The following is a 22,555-nucleotide window of genomic DNA, read 5'->3' as shown; positions in this document are numbered from 1 at the left end:
CCACGTCGCTACAGATTGTTATTATTATTCCTCGTTGTCCACCTCCTTTCGTCAAATAGGGTTTTGGCCGAAACAGAAAACTAGGTTTGTGGGGCTGCAAATTTAAAAAAAAAAAAAGGCTAATGGAGGGTTGTTGCCTATCCTAGTCATAGCTTATATGTCTAGAGTACTATAGCATTTTTCTAGATGTGCGCAACGTGATTGGACCAGTTTAACTACGAAATCTAACACCACTGACTACCCGCATTGGTGTGTACAAATTGAACGATATGTAACTTGGATTTTATGGAAAGAAGACTTAGGTTTTGGATTTTTTTTGTGCATATTTTGTGACTATTACAATAGGCACACATTCCCAATAATCCCACGTACTTCGAATTTGGTGGCGCCAACTTTCAGATAAGTTGGGTATAAGTATAAAGCATGGAGTACAGTATTATGCCATTTTTGGAATGCCGTGTAGAAAGTTTTTATGACGGCTTGTTTGGGGTTTTGGAGGTTTACTTCTTAATTGTTTTGTCTATTTCCACCAACAAAAAAAAAATCCGAAAGTAAAAGTGATAAAATTTGGAAAATCATGACCTGCTATGTCTTAAGAGAGATACTTTGCAAACATATTTTTTGTGTGCGTATAAAATATAAGTATTATAAAGTAGATAAAGTACATCAATTTAAGGGTGTCCTAACATTGTAAATAGAGCTAATAATTCGAACAAATAAAGGTGGAAGTCTCCACATAGTAGCAAAATAACATTTGTCTGAGAAGGACTATTATTTTAGTAGAGTGAAGCTTCACCTCTTGCTTTTTTACGCATGTCAGTCAAAATAATATGAATGTCGGTTGACTTATTTTGAAACTGCCTATGGTTGTGCTTTATCCAAATGCCATATATGTTTGCAAGAAAGGATACTTTAAGGAGTCTTGCCAGCCAAGTCTTTGCCCTTTATTACCCTAATCATCCATTGAAATTCCTCCTTTTATCATCCTAAAGAACACTTAATCCCATGTTGTGCAAGCATATTACGTCGTATGCTACCCGTCCACTCACACTAGAAGAATAAGGGCGCGCATGGCAACATTTCTGCTCTAAAAATTAACTCCCGATTAGAAGTTGATTTTTCTCATTTTACTTCCGAGCAAAAGTTGATTTTTTTATATTTCCGGAGAGAAGTAATTTTTTTTTTACTTTTTCAATTGGCTCGAAAACTACTTCTATAGCAGAAAAATTGCTCCAGTAGTAAAAAAAAAAAAAATGAAATTGCGTAATCAAACGGATTTCTGCCCCAAAAATACATTTGAAATAGAAATTCTACTTTTGAGGTGTTATCATGCTCGCCCTAAATGTGTTTTGTCTTGTATATCGGCCTTGCAAAAGTTACATTGGATATTAACTCAAGTCATCCATTGGCCAAAGATTTCTCTTGTTAATAATCTATTACGGTAAAACGATCCAACCAACGAGTTTGTGTTTGTTAATGTCGCTGGTCCAAATTAGGTTATACTACTCCACAATGGGTCCCGCATATTTGATTTTATCATAAATTTCTTAGGAACGGTACTCTAAGCTATGGATAACCGAGGTTAAACAAGTGACAATTTAAGGAGATATTGCTAACTCCAAGCCATACCACCCCCAATGTTGATATGCATAGTTGGAGTGCCTCTGCATTTGGTGTTGCAAACCCACATACTCCAAAGGGAAGAGGATGGGCGATTGATGAGGTTCCATAGCATAAGACCTAGTACCTCGAGTTATGGATAACTGAGGTTAAACAAGTGACAATTTAAGGAGACATCGCTAACTTCAAGCCATACTACTGCTAAGGTGGAGTGCCTCTGCATTTGGTGTTGCAAACCCACATACTCCAAAGGGAAGAGGATGGGCGATTGATGAGGTTCCATAGCATGAGACCTAGTAATAGTTTGTTTCATAAGTTCAAATTGAGCAATCCTAATCCTCATTCCCTTTTAGGTGAGCAAACTACTTGCCATGCCACCTTATACGATCCATAATTTACTATATTACGTGCCCACTAGAAATTGATGGTCCTCTTCTCAACCTTGTCTATGGTTTGCTTTGGAAGTAATAACATTTGCATCCAATAGGTGCAGATGGAGATGAGGACTGATTTGGTTAACTACAGACACCTTGTACAACTCATATGCTTCATGCCACAACTTTCAATTTTGTTAAAGATCTTGTCAATAACACTTTCTAATAACAAGGGGAATACTCAAGTATCTGCTATGGAGGGTAATTGTGGAAAAAGGCATATGATCTAGTGTAAGGAGTTACTCATCCTCATTTAACCCAGAGAAAAAGATTTGGCATTTCTCACGGTTGAACAGCGAATTGCAAATTCATCAAGGGCATCTACAAGGCAAAGGATGGAATCTACATCTCCATGAACAAATAAGGACAAATCGTTTGCAAAGCATAAGTGAGTAATCCGTTCGCCTCTTGCAACGAGTGATGCTTGAAAGTAGAAGGAGCAACTTGCACATTGACAATTCTACTAAGAAGTTCCATAACCAGGACAAAGAGGTATGGAGAAAGATGATGACCTCGTCGTAGTCCATTGGTACAATTTAAATAGCCGACTTCTACACCATTGAAATTCATTGAAAACCTTGGTGTAGTGATGCCTTCTGATATCATATCAACCAAGTACTGATGTGTATTTGTAGCTTTGAGATCCCCAAGAACCGCATCTCATTTTACCAAGTCATAAGCTTTCATGAGATCAATCTTTATTGCCACACGTTTACCTTTGTCTCCCTTATGATAGTTGTATAATGGGTCTTGGCATAGTCAAGTATTCTCCGATATCCATCACTCAATGATTAAAGCAGTTTGGTTGAGATCGACCATTGACAGAAGCACACAACTTATTCGCTCTGCAAGAAGCTTAGATGTGATATTGTATAGGGCATTACAACAAGAAATGAGTCTGAACTCCTTGAGGTAGGATGGACTTTGGACCTTTGTCACAAGGAAAATCAATGTGGAATTTATGTACTTCAACATTCTTTTTGACGAGAAGAAGTCCATGACAGTTTCTTCAATGTCCCGCCCTATGATGGGCCAAGCACATTTGTAGAATAGACCGTTAAAATCATATGGACCCGAAACTTTGAATGCAGAAAATGATGGATTGTATTATCTATTAGGAAACAATACATATACATATGTGTGTATATACATATACATATACATATACATATACATATACATATACACACACAAAGCACAAGCTATAAGAATTATCCCAAGTTTTAACATCTTGAGCACAACTTAAGTCCCATTTGTTATGACTAGCTAACAGAGAAAAGGAATGCTAACATCTCATAAAGCAATACTTAATCCACATCGAGGCCTCTACCCTAAGCCTCTAGGTTCGTTAACTTCTGTTGCAGCTCGGACAGACCGACGCTTTGCCCGCCAACAATCTGCACAAGGAACAAGGCGAGCTGATTTTTCAAGATCAAGATGGAGAGCTTCAACATAAATCATTTGTTCATCACAAATAGTTGAAGAAAGAGAACTTCCAGAGGGAGAAGACAATTATATTTCAGCTGATAATTCGGGAGCAGCTGATCTGCGCGAGATGAATCAGGAAGTCCTCGGAGTTACCTCGGATTCAATGCGATGAATTCGCCTCCCGTTTACTTTAGTGGAGGTGCAGTTAATCACGTCCAACCCTTCATCACCAATCAGAACTTCAAGAACTCTCCTTAAAGGCATCCCCTGTTCTGGCTCTGTACTAATTGCTACTTCCACTCCTCTCTTGCAGGATTCGACGATCACAATGTTCTTGGGACGGGATGACCAAGAAGAAGGAGGGCATGTCGGCCAATCATTTGTGTCGGTACCACGTGAGTTGGGTGACTTCAATTCGTTGAGTACATCTCTCTTGTCACTCAGTTCCTGGATCTTGCTTTGCATATCCTTTATATACTTCATTGTTTCATAAACATGATCAGCCATTGATCTCTTCCCCTGCGATATCATCACACCACAGATTCGTTCTTCCCCATAAGATAAATACTGCGACCGTCGATTAACTCCATGGAAAAAAGCTTAAAATGAGGCGGAACTAATTATGCATTTGTGCTGATATTTTTTCTGTTCAGATTCGTGGTTAAATTTAGATGAGATGGAACTAATTAACCTGACCTGTGTGCACAAGAAACCTAGAAAATCCAGCATTTCATGCATAGAATTTCCCTTACAAGTAGTCGAAACTGACTCTTTTTCTTTTTTCCCAACAAGGAACTTAATGAAAAGTCTTTCGGATAAAGATTTACATGTAAACCTTGAGATATTCGAGCGGGAGTAGCGATCTCAAAGACCGAAAATGCGTAGCCATCCCTTGCCTTCTTTGTCTTTCGGTTTCTCTGTGCCTAATGCTGATTTCGCCTTTCGGACTAGTCTTTTCAATGTCACACCTGGACAAGCCAGATTTATGCCATCGCCTATAATCCGGTCGGTCGGCGAGGTCCAGGCCGTATTGACTAGATGAGATCATCGAGAGTGGAGAAGCAGATTGCAACACCTGATCTTCAGTTTCATCGGATGGGGCTGCGGATGAAGTATGGTCCATATGTTGTGATGATATCACCAAGAGCTTATCATCTACATGTGAGGGCATCGAAGAAGAAGATTGCAACACTTGATATTCAATCTCATCAGATTGGATAGTGGATGAAGTAGGATCCATATGTTTCTCTCTCTCTCTCTCTCTCTCTCTCTCTCTCTCTCTCTCTCTCTCTCTCTCAGATGTGTTTTGTAGACAATGAAATTGATGAGATCTCAGGAGATTCTTTGCTCGATGAATTGACGGCTCCGTTTCTTTCGCAAATAAAAAAAATGATTAAAAAAATATTTTTTATCCATCGTTTAGGCAAATGTTTAGACACGAATTATGGAAATTAATGCAAATAATTTTTATTGACTAATTATTTCAAGTGATACATACGATTATTTTTAGAAAAATATTTTTCACATTACTCTTTTTTGCGAAACAAACAGAGCGTTGGATTGATCTCAAGATTTTTGTGTCAAACATACTATATACTTGAAGAAAGGCATATTAGCATTTTATTCGCGTGCATATTTCAGGTTGTTATTTTTCACTTTATAACTTACGGTTCTCTTGTTATGACATCTATTTAACGAATAACACGCAAAATATTTTTGAAGTATTTAACCTTGGATACAAGAAATTATACAGAGTCTTTTCATAATTGCTGAATCTTACCACAAAATGTGGAGATTTGCGTTTTCAGACTCCGAATTGTAAATTTGGTTGGAATTTTAGTTTTGCAACAGCAAAAAATGCAATGGGATCGTTCAAAAATAATTAGAGAATGCAAAGTGTCAAGTAAAAGAAAATTAGACATGGTCAATCTCAATGTTATGTACTCTACATTTTCTACGGCTTGTATATAAATAAGAACCCTATAAAATTTTTTTGTGTCATCAGATTTAACTCATTCTGAATAATGACAGAAGTTCAAAAAAGCACTTTCTTGAGATTCGATTATAGCAGCGAGAAGAGATTTATATTTTGGCCCAGCCATCTTTGTTCTTCCCAAGAGGACAAGACCTAACGATCTACTTATAACATAGGTTCCACGAATTATTTTGAGCATATTCGATTAATTGGACCACTTCCCATTTGCAGGATTTTTTTATGCATGTTACTTAGTAATTTAATTTTCACATGAATAATATGATACATAAGAAAGGAAGTATTTATTTAGGGTTGCTTGAGATTCTCAACAATCTTAACGTCATTACGAATTTCTTATGATGGTGCGGAAGTGGTCCATGGTATGATATGACAAATACTAAGGACAATCTTCGTCTTGGAGACCCCAAGCCCGAAAGAAAAGCCCACATCGCTTTAGATCATTATTATAATTTCTCCTCATTTTCCACGGCTCATGTTATAAATTTATCTTTGCACCTCCTTTCGTCAATTAGGGTTTTGGCGGAAACAGAAAACTAGGGTTTGTGGGGGCTGCAAATTTTTTTAACATAGGTTAAACGAGGGTCGTTGCCTATCCTAGTTTAGCTTATAGGTGGAGTTTTGTAGCTTCTTTCTAGATGTGCGCTACCTCATTGGACAAGTCTAAATACGATAACTAGCACTACTGACGACTCGCATTGGTGTGTACAAATTGAGCGATATGTAACTTGGATTTCATGAAAGAAGCCTTAGGTTTTGTATGTTTTGGATAGAGAATATGTTTATTTCATTTGTGGAACGACATGTAAATTTGTTTTTGACGGCTTGTTTGGGTTTTTAAAAGATTACTTCCTCATTATTTTGTTTTTATTTCCAAAGAAAATTTGAAAGAAAAAGTGAAAACTAAATTTTGGAAAAGTAATATTGAATTTGGAAAAAAAAAAAATGCATAGAGATCTGTAGTTTAAAAAGTCGTTGATTATGTTCGACGGTCCCTTCACGTGAAAGCTAGTAGGATGAGGATTGTTAAAGAATGGTTGAAGCAAGACATACAAAAGAAGGTAAACCAATTTTGGAGAGATGAAGTCGAGGTGTCAAACACTTGTTTTGTGTTTTATCCATGACTTTGGACATAAAACCCTCTCTTGAGCCAATGGCGATGATTAATGTTTGCACAAGAAAAATGATCAATTTCTAGGTTGTTATTGATATACAATAGACTTAGCCAATGAGAACAGAGTTTGGTCATTTATGAATATAATTATTAGTAACTTCAAGAGAATCGATAGCTCGCTAGTGCAATCATTGACAACACACGACATGAAGTTATTGACGAGAACCTTGAAGTTAATCGACGAAGTCATCGGTATCCACAGTGAGGCAATCCGCAAGAGGATAATTGCTAATTGGTTACTTTGCTGCTATTTTAGAATTGCTATAACTTCTCGTAACCACTTGCAAGTTATTTCTTTTTCAGTAATCATTTGTAACCCCTGTTTGTAACCTTCTTTTGTAACCTCTGTTGATAACTATCGATCATAGGCTTTAAATAGCCACATCACACTTTTCGGTGGCCCAACGTGTAAATTGATAAATTTACTATCTTTCAATTATCATATTCGCATCTTCAATTGAATTCATGCTTTTTTTTTTAGCTATAGATTTTAGACTCACATTGTCTATTAAATTCTTACGTGTATCTCTATTATGGGTGCTGCATCATCTACTAAGTTTCAGCATAGCATCTTTATGTTCTTAAATTTTGTCGTCAATTGAATTTTGGCCCGGTTTGTTTACGTTCAGTTCCGTTGAAGTAGCCATACATTTCAAGCGCTATCGTCGATTAAATTCTAGCACAATTTGTGCTTGTATACTATTGTTTGAAGTGAAGTCGTTGATTTCCATATTACCCGTGATATTTTCTATCTGGAGTTACCGCAGAACCCGCCTCCTTTAATTAAAAATCGAAAAACGACTTTCGATGAAAGGTACTTCATTGCAGAAGAAATTCCGACGAAATATATATATATATATATATATATATATATATATATATATATATTGCACAACTGGTGTGACCGGTGTAGCTGATTTGAGGAAATACGATGGTGAGAACAAGGAATCAACTAGATCAAGGCATTGCTGGCTATAACAACTCATCAGAGCAACCTAGTAACGGCAAAACATGATGATCTATGTCATCAGCTGCTCGATTAGTGGCGTAACAAGAGCAAGGTAGAGATGTCGATTAAATTCTAGCACAATTTGTGCTTGTATACTATTGTTTGAAGTGAAGTTGTTGATTTCCATATTACCTGTGATATTTTCTATCCGGAGTTACCGCAGAACCCGCCTCCTTTAATTAAAAATCGAAAAACGACTTTCGATGAAAGGTACTTCATTGCAGAAGAAATTTCGACGAAATATATATATATATATATATATATATATATATATATATATATTTTGCACAACTCGTGTGACCATTGTAGCTGATTTGAGGAAATACGATGGTGAGAACAAGGAATCAACTAGATCAAGACATTGCTGGCTATAACAACTCATCAGAACAACCTAGTAACGGCAGAACATGATGATCTATGTCATCAGCTGCTCGATTAGTGGCAGAACAAGAGCAAGGTAGAGATGTCGACATCTCAAGACAACTCATCGATGAGCAGAGAATGCAGTTGGAGCCAAGCTCTATGTTATTTGCTACCGTGGATGTTTGAGGAATGTCGAAATAATTACATTTGTTCTTAATGCAGTTACAAGACAAGAGATACGGCATTAACTACATTGTAGTAGCATCAAATCAGCATTAATCTCATCAAATTGTGTTGACATCACCATGTTTACTTAAATATGTCTCGGCGTGTCAATTTAGTCATTCCAACCAATTTTTGACCAGAAATCACCGATGTCGTGGACTAGTTAGCGTCGCTTTCCTACGAGTCATGGCTGATGCTAACATGAACAAGTTTTATAATTTTTTTGAAATTTTCCTTTTTTGCTTTCCCTTTTTCCCTCCCCGGCCATCGCTAAGTCTCATTGATGGCTAGCGGTGGTCACCAGCATCAGTCAAGGGGCGACCTCGTGTGAAGACAACCCTTGTCCAATCGAGGGAGTGCGACAAGTGAGAACCCCCTTGCCCAAGGCCGGCAAGGGCGACTCTTGCCTGAGTTCGATAGAGGGAAAAAGGGAAAGAAAAAAATGTCACACTTGCCCACGTTAGTGTTGGACGTGACACGTGAGATAGCCGGTGCTGACTAGACCGCTATGTTAGTGAGTTCCAATTATAATTGGCTAGAAAGATTAAATAGAACAATTTTTAAAATGTTTAGAATCAAATTGGTACAATTAAAAGATTTAAAACTACGTTGGCCAATAAATACGAAGGAAAAACGACAATGTTCTCAAAGCAAATTCAAGTGTGAAAATTTGTCATTGCCCTCGAAATTCAATGATTAGGCCAGATCATCCGTTATGAATATATTTATATTCCTTTTTTAAAAGCCAAAATAATTGCACGCCACGTCACTCCTCAAAGGGCCCGCTTTGTAGACTTCATTTCTTGAACCATAGAAATCACAGACACTCCTTGCGATCACTTAAACACAACAGCGACAGGGGTTCGAACCGAATGCTGAGCAGACACCCACGTGATCGCCCCTTGGGCAAACGGCGTCGCGGTGGCGTCCCAGTCAACTCTCCTTGTGAAGTCAATCCTGAAACTCGCTGTCTGGTTCGCCTTTGTGAACTCCAGGAAACTCGGGTACACGCCGATTGAGTCCAGGCCCTTGATTGGGTCGATGACCGACTTGTAACGCGACTTCGCGGGTCCGACGTTCCTCACCGTTCTCGTCACACTCACCTTCGTTACCGAACCCTCGAACCTCATGCTAATCGATGGATAGTTGAGTTGGTAATCGGGTGTGCTGGTTATGCTCGAGCATGTGACCTTTTTTTGCGCTATGCGCTCGATTTCAGAGTCGGTATAGTTGAGCCCACAAAGGTAAGGAACGTAATCTCGTGGTTCTATGTCGTAAATGAGACCCGGGTCGACCGCCTTCGATGGGTTGATGTGTCCTGCACCGGTGGCGAAAATGTCCGCCGGATGAAGTGTCTGGTCCACTATGGGTCGGCCCTCCATGTCGGAGGTGGCTGCAGTGGTCATGATGGCAGACTTGATGGCCGCTGGAGACCAATCCGGGTGCGTGCTCTTGAGCAGCGCCGCCACACCACTGAGGTGGGGGCAGGACATGGAGGTCCCGGAGATTATGTTGAATGCGCGCTTCTTGTCCGTGGAGTTGCGTAAACGAAATGGCCAACCGGCGAGAATGTTCACGCCCGGGCCGATTATGTCTGGTTTGAGGATGCCTGGGCTTTGGATGCTGGGGCCGCGGGAAGAGAAGAATGACACAGCCGGGGCTACCGATCGCCCGATCTGAGTGCCTCTGAATAAGATCGTGGCCGTCGGTGCTGACGCCGTGCTTAGGTAGTTCTTGATCTCTCTCCCGGCGACAAATGGTAGGAGGACGGCGGGTAGGACATGCGCATCAGCCAATGTGGTGTATCCCTCGGTGCGGCCGTTCACGAGGATCATGGCAATACCACCTGCATCTTTGACCTCTCGACCTTTCGCGACTGGGTCACTTCCGTCGCCCAAGTCGCACACAACCACTTTCCTTTGGAGGTCCGAGCGGCTTTTTAGTGATCCAGGAAGGCATTGGGCAATGGTTTGATCTCCGCTTACTCCCGGATAAACAAGGGGAAGTAGAGCCGGACGGAAGGCGTGCGGTTGGTACAAGGTCTCCCCATCGAACTCTTGCCCGTTCTCGAGCCGCGCCGTGGCCTTTATGCTGCGGTCAATGCTGCTTGCTCCAACAGTGAGAATCCACGGTGCCTCGTTTTCCATTGTGCTGTAGGCTGGCCCCGAATTCCCTGCGGAGCAGCTGACGAAGATGCCTTTTTGGGTGGCGGCGAATGTGCCCATGGCAATCAGGTCGTCGAAGAACGGCTTGGAGTTTCCTCCTATAGAGATGGAAAGCACGTCGACACCGTCCTCGATGGCCGCATCGATCCCAGCCAATATGTCGCCGTCACGGCACCCGTAAACGTCGCAAACCTGGTACATTGCCAAATGTGCAAGAGGCGCCATGCCTATGGCCGTGCCTTTGGCATTACCGAGGTCGCTGGCATCCCTCACAGGAGCACCGGCAGCTGTGCTGGATGTGTGTGTGCCATGGCCCACACCATCATACGGCGGATTGGCCTGCATGACGGAGACCGAGCCGATGAATGACCTCGCACCGATGACCTTGTTGTTGCAGGACGTGCCGTTGAAGTCGCACCTGCCCTTCCATTTGGCCGGGGGCGGAGGCACCCCCTTGTCGCTGAAGGAAGGGTGGTTGGGGAAAATCCCCGAGTCCAATACTCCGATGATCACACCCTTACCAAAGTTCGACTCCTTCCAGAGCCCGACTCCTTGGTGCAATCCCAAGAAGTCGGGGGTGTGAGTTGTGCGCAGAGAGAGCGTCTTCTCCGGACGCACGTTCAAAACACCGTCCTTATCCCGAACGGCTTTAGCTTCCTCAGCGGTCAATTTGGCCGCGAACCCGGATAGCACGTGTCGGTATGAGTGTACCATTCTTTGCTCTTGGTTAGAGCTAGCTGCTGTGGTAGGTAAAAACGACCGATACAAAGTGTCGAGGTCCTCTGAAGCAAAAGAATGCTTGTCGGTCCGCTTTCGTACCTGGACTATATAAGTGGACAACGGGCTACTTGCATCAGTTACAGCAAGAGCAGTGTTAGCTGGGGAAATGCCTAGAATGCTGATGAGGCCAAGAATGAAAATCGTCAAGGGGGTCGGTGACAATTCCATCTCCGATTCGCAGAAGAATCCGAGAAATCGTTTTTGCTCCTGAGTTCTTGTCGATAGTTGAAGTTGTAGCGCAGATATTAGGAGAAGCGAAATGAAGAAATGCTTCTGAGTTCTTGTTTTGATAGGTGAAGTTGTAGAGATTTTATATTGGTACTTTGTCTCTTTTGAAGAAACTTATCCACACTGATTTTCATTTCCTAACATGCATATATATTTCCATCCATGCAAATTTTTACTAAAATAGACTAATGTATCAACGGAAGTTTTAATATACAGATTTGATATGCTATACATAGACGTTTGGCTCCTTTTGAATCAAATGCTTGATATTGTGGTATTGGGAGGTTCCAAATCATCTAACGTACTTATAATTGTGTCCATTTAGATTCTATTAGCACTCGAAAAGATTAGAACGCAAGGTGAGGACATGAGTTCATTCTAATGCAAGAAAATTTGGTTCCTTTTGGACCGAATGCTTGGCCTTTTGGTTTTGGGAGCTTACAAATCGCTTAATTTACTTACAAATGTGTCCATTTAGATGCTATTAGTACTCGGGAAAGAGTTTGCCTTTAATGCAAACCCAATCTTAGAGTTATTTTTATGTGGTTTCCTATGAAGACGCAATTTAAATCTACTAATGTGGAAGAGATTATATTTTTCTATTTTCACGACATGGAAATGAGGCCTGCAAACCAAAATACAATCTAAACGATCTACATGTAACACTAAAATATTAATTCATGAAATTTCTACTTTTTGTGACATGACTTTTTTTAGGCTTAATATCCAAAAAATTCTTCAACTTTAACTTTTATCACAATTTTAACTTTTGTCTCATAAAAAATTTCAAACATTAGGCGCAGTCCCAATTCTCCCTTAAACTTTTGTTTGTCCCATAAAAAGTCCCAAACTTTAGGTTTAGTCCCAATTCTATCCTAAACTTTTTTTTTTTGGTCTTGTGAAAAATCTTTAACTTTAGATCCAATGCAAATTCTACCCTAAACTTTATTTTGTCTCATAAAAAAAATTCGAACTTTAGCTCCAATTTCAATTTTACTCTAATTTTTTTTTTCATTATAAAAGATCACCAACTTTTACTTGAATGCTAAATCTGTCTCCATTAACCCTCTATCAAAATTCCCCTTAGTGATTTTGAGCTCATTTTCGATCTCTCATGATTGGGAATGTTCCACCTCTTGCAATTGGAGAACTTGCGCTCGAAGAGCTCGTGCTTCCGAGTTTTGGACGATTGATTACAAGGGGCAGATTTATGACTCAAGTTAAAGCTTGTAGCTGTTTATGTGACTGTAAAAATTTTTAGGGTAAAATTGAGAATGAACGGTAAAACTGGAACAATACCTAAAGTTGAGATTTTTTTTATAAGACAAATAAAACTTTAGGATAGAATTGGGAACCTACCTAAAATTAAGGGTTATTTATGAGATAAATAAAGTTGATGATATAATTGAGACTGAACCTAAAATTGGAGGTTTTTTATGATGCAAGAGATAAAATTAGGATAAAAGTTAAATTGGAGGTCTTTTAGGGTATTATGCCACATTTTTTTATGCGAATACTATATGACACCCTTTCTAATTTGCAAAAAATTATGCAACTTTTTAGATATGCCTAAATATTCAAATGAGAACACACTTAAATTCACTAATGTGAACTTTTCTAGATAATGTAAACATGTGATGTTACAAAAATGCCCCAACTAAGCATGTCTAGAATATAATTAATGCTTCAACATGCTATGAATTACTTTTGTGGAAGGTAATAAACACGCAATGCAAATATTAAATCATAGATCTGTACTTTTTTCACTTATAAGGAAAATTTTTCATGTAATCTTCAGTGATTTTTATTTACTAAACATGCATCTACATGTTCACGCAGTTATGGTCATACATCAAACACTGAAAACGTTACCAAATTCATAAAGGGCAAAAGTCACAAAAAAACCTTATGCCTACTGCGACACATTTATTCTAAACTACGTGACAACAAAATTTTTGAACTTTTACCTATGTGACATATCTTTCCTTCATGAAAGTTCCGTCAATGAGAATTGTAAAAAATTTGCCTACATGGACGTCGGAAAATAAACAATGTTAACATAGCGCCCACGTGGCTCAAGTGAAATAAAGACAACGTTATTTTGTCTAAAATATCATATGTTGTCACGTAGGTACAAGTTTTAGGTTTTTTATGTTACAAGACAAAGTTTATTATAAATGTGTTACAGATGACATAGTTTGAAATTTTTTATATTAAAAAAAAGTTCAAGATAAATGTATCACAGTGGATAAAGTTGGAGTTTTTGTGGCTTTTTCCCATTTCCTAAAATGTATGTTAGGCAGTAAATAGTTAAATAGTAACATGCTAAATAGTAACATGGGAGAAAATAATAACTCGAGCTGTCTCGGGCAACAATTAAACAATCCCTTGTTATAAGGTAAGTAGAAAGTAAACGCACATATTTTGAAATATAAAGCCAATATATATATATGCGCTCGCGCGTAAGTGTTGATATGACATGCTTTATAAAAACACAGCCCAAATAAATTACTTTTCCAAAAAAAAAATACTTTTCTAAAATAAGCTTTTGAACATGAAAACAAAATTCAAGTAGTCTCCTACATGGGATCTTAAGTCTGCTATGTAAAAATTGTAATTTAGGAATTTTATGACTCTCAATTTATTTAAAAAGAGGGAATTTATTCTACTCGGATGATGGGCAAAATTGTCGAAAACATCATAAACTTATTTAGTGCTGCCAATTCATTCTTAAACTTTTCAATTTGACAATTTAATGCTAAACCTATGAACAATTTACCAAATATAGTCCTTCTAGCTAATTCTTATTGGAAATCACTAACGTGGTGACTTGGTCAACACTAGCTGTCCTACATGGTACGGTTGATGCTGATGTGGACCATTTTTGCAAATTTTGAATTTCCTTGATTTTTTTGAATTTATTCCTTTCTTTCCTTTCCTTTTTCTATTTTATTTTTTCTCAACGGTCACTTGAGGGAGATAGGGAAAAAGAGAAAGGAAAGAAAAGGAAAAAGAAAAAGACAACAAAATTTTAGATAATTTCTAAAAAATGCAAAAATCATCCACGTCAACGCCGGTCATGCTACCGTAAGACAACATACTTCTCGTTAGTGATTTCCGACCATAATTGACCAGATTAACATTGGCAAATCATCAAAAGCTATATGACTAAATTGGCCAAATTGTAGAGTTAAGAACTAAATATACTGCTGTAAAATAGGTTTGGGACTTCTTGGATAATTATCCCCTAAAGGATGTAATTACGCAATTTTACCTTAAATGCAAATGTTATCTTCAAGTTATTTCTATGCGATTTTCTATGGACATGCAATTTAAAACAATTAATGTGGAAGAGATTATGTTTTACGACACCCTATTTCAATCTGTAAAAATGCGCCAACTCTTATATATGCCGAAATATGCCAATGAGAACACGCTTAAATACGAAAATATGTAACTTTTCTAGATAATACCTAATCAATCAGGCATGCGATTTTCATAAACATTCCCCAGTTATGCATGCCCAGAATATAATGTATGCCTATAAGGTGCTCGGAATAACTCTTATGGAACAGAATTAAATTGGAAAAGTTAAAATACCCTCATCTAGTATTCTACGAAATTAGTCTACACTAGTTCGTTAAACAGTGGGCCGTATCGAAAATGGTCCGGTCCAAGTAAACCCATTTTTATGCAATATAAATCTAGTGACCCGTACTTGACCCGACCCATATTATTTAACATAATCTAAAAAAAATTATACCAAACTGAGATGAGAATACGGAGAGAGTGAGCGCGGGATCGAGCTAGGACAAGAGAGAAAGAGAGTTTGTTTGAGTCTGAGTAAGTTATACATCCATTCATGACCCACTTGATACTCAATTTATGTTTAAATTCATTATAATTGACTTATAAAAAAAATGGTCTCTTACCTATTTTGCCAGGCAGCCTTTCATTATGAACAGGTGTCAATAAAATGGAAGTAGCATTCAATTCCTAATTTTGATCTCTTAACTCTTACTTCAAGGAATCTCGTTGTCCTTGTCCGTGCTGCTTGCCTGTTGGATGTTATGCTTTTTTTTTTGGTAAGGTGGATGTTATGCTTTTTGTAACCGGAGCAACGATTTTCATCTTCATCTTCGTCTTCTTCTCTCTCCCCCTGGAAAACCGGCGAAACTTGAAATCGCCGCCACAAAAATCACCTCCGCCGGCCTCGATGCCAAACGAGTCGGATCTGGGCAAGACGGCTTGCAGCCATCCTTATCTAGCCTTGACGGCTAGCCTACTGAGCCTCCACATATAGAGGCTCGGCCCATGATGGCCAATGAGTTTGCCGAGATCTTGACGGCCATGGAGGAGCAGTGGCCGAGCTCACCGAAGTTTGGAGGCTCACCCCTGGCCATTGAGCTTGCCGAGTCACGATGGTCATCTTCATTGTCAAGCAGCGATGGTGGACTCGTCGGTTTTCAAGAGCAAGAAAATGACGAACAGTAGTAAAAAAAATGAAACTAAAGAGGAAAAAAGAGAAAATACAGAAAATTACTCAAAACCGACGTGTCAGTGTATCGTAGGATGGCTTGCAATGATTGTACTATCGCATGAGCAATTTCAGATGAAAATTGATCAAATTTTTTTTTATAATTTACCAATTTAGTCCTTTTTTGTTCGTCTATGTGGCATGATTGATACTGACATAGCGCATTTTTTCACATTTGTTAAATTTTTTTTCGAATTATTCTTATTTGGTTTCTTTTCTTTTTACATTTTTCTTTTCCATGTTCTATGGCCAATACTTAGCAATAGCTATCGACCGAACAAAGGCAAGTGTCGCCATCATTCAATTTGGGGACACTCAACCTTGTTGGATCTAGCGAGGGCTGCCCTCGCTGCCTCTGGCAAGACCTTCATTTGTGCCTAGCGAGAGTACCGTGGCCCTCACCGCAATCAGTGGAGGGAAATTGAAAAAGAAAGAAAAAAGAAAGGAAGAAATGGAAAAAAAGATAAATTCATAAGTTCTTAAAAAATATGCAAAATTGTCCACATTAGTATCAGCTACGTCACGTCAATAATTTCTTATCAAAATTGATTGGAAGAGCTATATTAACAAATCATTAAAAGGTTTATGACTAAATTAATACAATTAAAAGGCGCAAAATTATATTATCCGTTGTATAATAGGTTTAGAACTTTTTAGACGATTTTCCACATAAATTTGCCTAAATATGCAAATGTGAACACACTTTTGTTTGCAACTTAGATAGGTAAAGATACAAAATGTCATTTCGTACATGCATAGAAGCTAGTCGATCTAAGAGATTGTATGATACAACATTTTTGTAGCAACTTTAAATGTGAAGAGGTGTAGCATCATCGGGAAAAGTGTCTAAAAAGTCATAAACCTATTGCATTTGTGCCATTTTAGTCCTAAACCTTTTATTAGTGCCAATTGAGTCCTAAACCTTTTAGATTGTTGTCAATTCATTCCTAAAACTTTTTGCATTTGTACCAATTGAGTCAATCATGTCAATTTTGATACGAAATCGCTAACGTGGACATCAATTGTCCTACATGGCATGGCCGGAGCTGGTATGGACATTTTTTTAAATATTTTTTAAATTATTTTAAATAATTTTTACTAATTTTTAATATTTTTTAAAAAATTATATAAAATATTAAAATAATATTAAAAAATATCCACCCTCAGAAGGTTGTTCCACGTAGGACAAACGATGTCCACGTCAACGATTTTCGATCAAAATTGATTGAATTGATTCAATTTGTATAAATGCAAAAAGTTTTAGAACTGAATTGGCAACAATCCAAAAGGTTTAGGACTCAATTAACACCAATAAAAGGTTTATGATTCAATTGGCACAAATAGAAAAGGTTAATGACTAAATTGGCACAAAAAAAAAAGATTTATAACTGAATTGGTATCAATACAATAGATTTATGGCTTTTTTGACACTTTTCCCCAACATCACCAGCAAGTTGGAGCGTTGAATCTCTTCACAATGGAATCATAGCAAAGCACAACTAAATTTTAACCATAATTATATCAAATTGGCTCTAAACTTAATCATATTCCATGATTTAACCAGTTTAGTCCATCATGAATCGAATTTAGGCATGGTTTTAAGGTAACGCAGCCTATGTAGCACCGACACTCCTCCTAAGTGAGAGTGTCGTGTCCGACACCGACACCCGTCCGACACCTCCCGACACCCGTGTCGGTCGCGTTGACCGCGTATCGGCATTTCGACACTTGGTCAATGGGGCCGACACTCTGCCGACACCCGAGTCCGACGTGTCGGACATGTGAAGTTCATTTAAAAAGAGAAAAAACTTAATAACGACAGTTTGGACTTTGGAACCCTAGATATTGTAGAACTGCGACCCCCGTCGTCGCGTTTCCCTTTCCTTCTCTCCGAGTTGTGGGACCGACCCATCTTCTAAAAATTTAGCCTTAACTACTCGGCAATGCTAACTTTCAAATCTTTTATGAAAGATAAACCTTCTAATCTCGTTTGGTATCCTTTTATGGTGCCATGCTTTTAAGTTTTCCAGAATATGATATCTTTCTATTTTTTACAATTCTTGAGTTTGTCGAATTGTTGACGTAAGTGAAAGCTCGCCATCTATGATTCGAATTAGTGCATATAATACCTATTTCGGCTTTATTTATTTTTTTATATTTAAAAAAATATTTAATATAACGTGTCCCCGACGTGTCAGATTTTTCTATTTTTGAGAAATAACGTATCGGCGTGTCGTGTCGTGTCGCGTGTTTGTGTCGGTGTCGGTATCGGTATCGGTGCTACTTAGAACGCGGCATTGTAAGCTCTATAATGAATATTTATTTTCCTCTTTGTTCATAAGATTAACCAAGCTACAGATTATTCAGGACACAAACATCAATTAAAACACAACAACGACTGGGGTTCGAACCGAATGCCCGGCAGAGACCCACGTGATCGCCCCCTGAGCGAACGAAGTCATCTTGGCTGCTTTCCAGTGAACTCTCCTCGTGAAGTCAACCCCGTAACTCGCTGTCTGCTTCGCCTTCGTGAACACCAGGTCACGCGGGTACACACCAATTGAGTCCAGACCCTGGATCGGGTCGATGACTGACCGGTAACGGGAATTCGCGGGTCCGACGTTCCTCACCGTCCTTGTCACACTCACCTTCTTCGCCGAACCATTGAACATTACGGTGATCGACGGATAGTTGAGCTGGTAATCGGGTATGCTTGTTATACTCGAGCATGTGACTTTCTTTTGAACTATCATCTCCATTTCTGAGTCGCTGTAGCCGAGGCCGCAAAGATAAGCCACGTAATCTTGCGGTCCAATGTCGTAAATGAGACCCGGGTTGACGGCTTTTGATGGGTTAACGTGTCCAGCTCCAGTGGCAAAAATGTCCGCCGGATGGAGCGTTTGGTCGACGATGGGCCGGTGTTCCACGTTGGAGGTGGTGGCGGTGGTCACAATGGCAGACTTGATGGCGGCTGGTGACCAGTCAGGGTGCGCACTCTTGAGCAGAGCGGCCACACCGCTGAGGTGGGGGCAGGACATAGAGGTCCCGGAGATCACGTTGAATGAGGGCTTCCTGCTTGCGGATTTCTTTAAAGGAAATGGCCAACCGGCAAGGATGTTCACGCCTGGGCCAATGATGTCTGGTTTTAGGATGCCAGGGCTTTGGGTGTTTGGGCCGCGGGAAGAGAAGTATGATACAGCCGGGGCGGCCGATCTCCCGACATGGGTGCCTCTGAATAAGATGGTGGCCGTCGGCGCCGGCGCTGTGCTTAGGTAGCTCTTGATTGCCATCCCCGCGGCACAGCTCACGTGAACTGCGGGTAGGACATGCGCATCGACCAATGTGGTGTATCCTTCGATGGGACTATTCACGAGGATCATTGCCGCGCCGCCCGCATCCTTGACCTCTTGACCTTTCTCAACTCGGTATCCGTTGCCGATCTCGCACACAACCACTTTTCCTTTGAGGTCTGAGCGGCGTTGTAGTGATCCGGGAAGGCAGAGAGCCGTGGATGGATCTCCTTTCTTCCCCGCATAAACAAGGGGAAGTAGCTTGGGAGTGAAGTCGTGGGGTTGGTAGAGGGTCTCCCCATCGAACTTTTTCCCGTTCCCGAGCTGCACCGTGGCCGTTATGTTGCGGTCAATGCTGCTCGCTCCCACGGTGAGAATCCACGGTGCCTCGTTTGCCAACGTGCCCTTGTCCGGCCCGCTGTTACCGGCGGAGCAACTGACAAAGATGCCCTTTTGGGTTGCGGCAAATGCACCCTTTGCAATCACATCGTCATAGAACGGTAGGGATTCTCCTCCCATAGAGAGGGAAAGCACGTCGACGCGGTCCTCGATAGCTGCATCGAGCCCCGCTAATACATCGCTCTCAAGGCACCCTAAAACCCGGCAAACTTTGTACATTGCCAAATGCGCAAGAGGTGCCATGCCTACCGCCGTGCCGTTAGCATTACCGAGAGCGTTGGCACTACTCACAAAAGCACCGGCAGCCGTGCTTGATGTGTGCGTGCCGTGGCCCACTTCATCTTCCGGCGGACCACCACCGAACGACCTCTCACTGATGAGCTTGTTGTTGCAGGACCTGCCATTGAAGTCACACCTGCCCTTCCATCTGGCGGGTGGCGGTGGCATCCCCTTGTCGCCGAAGGAAGGGTGGTCGGGGAAAATCCCCGTGTCCAATACTCCGATGATCACGCCCTTACCAAAGTTTGACTCCTTCCAGATCCCATCTCCATGGTGCAATCCCAAGAAGTCGGGGGTGTGAGTCGTGTGCAGAGAGAGCGCCTTCTCCAGACGCACGTACAAAACACCGTCCTTCTCTCGAATCGCTTTAGCTTCCTCAGCGGTCAATCTGGCCGCGAACCCGGATAGCACATTTCGGTACGAGTAAACCATTCGACGCTCTTTGTTTGCTGTGGTTGATAAAAATGACCGAAAGAAAACACCGGCATCCTCCGGAGTAGCGAAGTATTTGTCGTTCGGCCTTCGTACCTGGACAATATAAGTCGACAATGGGCTACTTGTGTTGGCTCCGACAATGGCAGCATCAGCAGGCGAAATGCTTAGAAGGCAAGCGAGACCGAGAATAAAAAATGCCATGGGGGTCGGAGACGATCTGCATTTCTGGTGTTCCATCTCTAAATTCCAGAAGAAACTAGAGAAATGGTTAGTGCCTCTGAGTTCTGTGTTGACAGTTGAACTCGCAGCGCATGTATATACAGGAGAAGCAAGCAAAACGAAGAACAATCAGATTTCATTAATTAAACCATTACAGCACCATCTGATTTCCTGACATGAAGCAGAAAAATCTGATTTCCTTAATTAAAGCAATCCATGCAAAGTCAGAACGGATGACCGTCTTTTGGAAATCTTAAACGGATTCGAAACCTTGCAGTCAGAATGTAACGGTGCAGTCAGCTAAGCTTTTTCCTGGAAAAATGTCGGGTCAAAACTGCACCGTTACGGTGCACTCAGCTAAGCTTTTCCCAACTTATTTAGGTGAATTAATGTCTTTGAGCCGAAGCTCTCATATACTTGTGCATGAACTGACTTGAAAAATGTTAATAACTTGAAGATTAAAACAACGACGATGAAATGATAACCATTCCTTTTTCACTTCATTAATGCTCGTCTCTATAGTGTCGGCAACTCGATCTGTTTCATATTGATTGTGGACTCGCATGATCATTTTTTGCATACTTGTGGCATACGATAAAAAAATGGATGATATGCCGCAGCTAACGGGTGTACCGATTTTGGGTTTTTACCATCTGTTTGTCCCGTGCGTACTAGTTTGGAGATTTTCCTAGTATTGATTCAATTTAACGGACACAAACGGATGGCAAATTTGTTACACGTGTACTAATTTGGAGTTTTTTTTAGTCAAAAAATCAGTTTGGAAGTAAATTTGTCACAGGTGTACAAGTTTTGAAATTTTAGTAGTCAAAAAATTATTTTGGAGTAAATTTATTACGGATGTACGAATTTTTAAAGCTCTTGGTGATATTAACCCTAAGCTTTTTCCACCTTGTTTAGTTGAATTTATGTCTTTGTGCTGAACCTTAATATACTTGTGCATGAACTGACTTGAATCTTTAACACCTTGAAGATTAAAACGACCCGTGTGGAAAACCACTCCACAAAAAGTCTAAAAATCCACCGATCATAAAATGATAATACTCGAGCGGTACATTGAAGGATTTTAAGTCTAACAAATCTCAAATAACTGTAGTACTGAGCAAATACCAGACAACATATAACAAAACACACTCTGTAGCCAAAAACACACTCTCGTCCTTTAAGAACAGATCTGTCACCATAAACATTTGGCGGCCGATCATCGGATCTAGTGATGAGCACACGCCGAGAACCCTCACGACATTTGCAACTGTTTGCAGTGTGCAACATCCACTTCTAGAGCTAAATCTAAATCGAGATGGGAGAGCAACCTAATCTCGAAGGGATTGTGAAGTAATGTCACAAATATCTTCCTCGATAGTTGTCGATTGGACGAATGGCTAAATTGGTCTTCACGTCCACCCAAGATCAGCTGTAGATATTTATTCACATATAAAAGCTCCGAAAATAGAGTGGGAGAGAAAACCGAAAACGCAAAAACTTGAAGATGGGGAGACCGAGAGATAAAGGGATGGAAAAGGAAGGTGAGAGGGAGAGGGGGAGGCCCTCAAGAATTGCTCTGGCGGTGCTGGAACCTTGAGGGAAAATAGAGAGAGAATGTTGGGTAGAGAGGGAAAAGAGGGAAAAAATTTCAACTCGGTCCTAATTCAAACGTGACAATTTAATCCTAAATTTCTTTAACAATTTGTCAATTCAACCCTACAAGTTTTGATGATTTGCCAATTTAGATCTAAAAATTTTGGCGATTTGTCAATGTAATCCTTCCGACCAATGATTAAATTCACAAATCTTCAAAAGATTTAGAATTAAGTTACCATAATTAAAAGTTTTATAATTAAATTAGCGATTGTCAAAAATTTTATGATTAAATTAAGACAACTAAAAAGCATGACCAAATTAGCTGCCGTACAATGACTTTAGGATTGTTTGGGCAATTATCTAGAAAATTTAGTGAAA

General features: G+C 40.0%; 3 protein-coding genes and 1 long non-coding RNA gene across 4 annotated transcripts; 1 reads left to right on the top strand and 3 right to left on the bottom strand.

Annotated features, from left to right (window-relative positions):
- Positions 1-3,263: 3,263 nt before the first annotated feature.
- On the bottom strand, positions 3,264-4,806 carry LOC115746448 (transcription factor bHLH36-like). The gene is made up of 3 exons (XM_030682208.2): positions 4,318-4,806; positions 3,636-4,001; positions 3,264-3,451 (listed from the first exon to the last, which is right to left on the bottom strand). The coding sequence occupies exons 1-3, from the start codon at positions 4,720-4,722 to the stop codon at positions 3,386-3,388; spliced, it is 837 nt and encodes a 278-aa protein (XP_030538068.2). The 5' UTR covers positions 4,723-4,806; the 3' UTR covers positions 3,264-3,385.
- Positions 3,373-3,973, top strand: LOC125314465. The gene is made up of 2 exons (XR_007197948.1): positions 3,373-3,681; positions 3,796-3,973. It is a non-coding gene; the product is annotated as an uncharacterized LOC125314465 (long non-coding RNA).
- A 4,276-nt stretch (positions 4,807-9,082) lies between the features above and the next one.
- LOC115746447 (subtilisin-like protease 1) lies at positions 9,083-16,327 on the bottom strand. Its single transcript, XM_048275669.1, has 2 exons — positions 16,277-16,327; positions 9,083-11,398 (listed from the first exon to the last, which is right to left on the bottom strand). Exons 1-2 carry the CDS (start codon positions 16,325-16,327, stop codon positions 9,083-9,085), a joined length of 2,367 nt encoding a protein of 788 aa, XP_048131626.1.
- A 1,927-nt stretch (positions 16,328-18,254) lies between these two features.
- LOC115746445 (subtilisin-like protease 1) lies at positions 18,255-20,560 on the bottom strand. The gene has a single exon (XM_030682206.2). The coding sequence runs from the start codon at positions 20,558-20,560 to the stop codon at positions 18,338-18,340; it is 2,223 nt and encodes a 740-aa protein (XP_030538066.2). The 3' UTR covers positions 18,255-18,337.
- Positions 20,561-22,555: the final 1,995 nt, after the last annotated feature.

Source organism: Rhodamnia argentea, chromosome 3 (genome assembly GCF_020921035.1).
Source record: "Rhodamnia argentea isolate NSW1041297 chromosome 3, ASM2092103v1, whole genome shotgun sequence".
In the NCBI taxonomy this organism is placed as follows: domain Eukaryota; kingdom Viridiplantae; phylum Streptophyta; class Magnoliopsida; order Myrtales; family Myrtaceae; genus Rhodamnia; species Rhodamnia argentea.
This window is presented reverse-complemented; position numbering and strand designations above follow the sequence as displayed.

Excerpts from the sequence above, each read along its gene's own strand:
- LOC115746448 (XM_030682208.2), bottom strand. The coding sequence starts at position 4,722 with ATGGATCCTACTTCATCCACTATCCAATCTGATGAGATTGAATATCAA. Across the intron at positions 4,002-4,317 it reads TCCCGCTCGAATATCTCAAG|GGGAAGAGATCAATGGCTGA; the intron begins GTTTACATGTAA and ends ATGATATCGCAG. Across the intron at positions 3,452-3,635 it reads TTCATCGCATTGAATCCGAG|ATTGTTGGCGGGCAAAGCGT; the intron begins GTAACTCCGAGG and ends TTCCTTGTGCAG.
- LOC115746445 (XM_030682206.2), bottom strand. The coding sequence starts at position 20,560 with ATGGCATTTTTTATTCTCGGTCTCGCTTGCCTTCTAAGCATTTCGCCT.
- LOC115746447 (XM_048275669.1), bottom strand. The coding sequence starts at position 16,327 with ATGAAGGTCTTGCCAGAGGCAGCGAGGGCAGCCCTCGCTAGATCCAAC. Across the intron at positions 11,399-16,276 it reads CCCTCGCTAGATCCAACAAG|GAGCAAAAACGATTTCTCGG; the intron begins GTTGAGTGTCCC and ends ACAAGAACTCAG.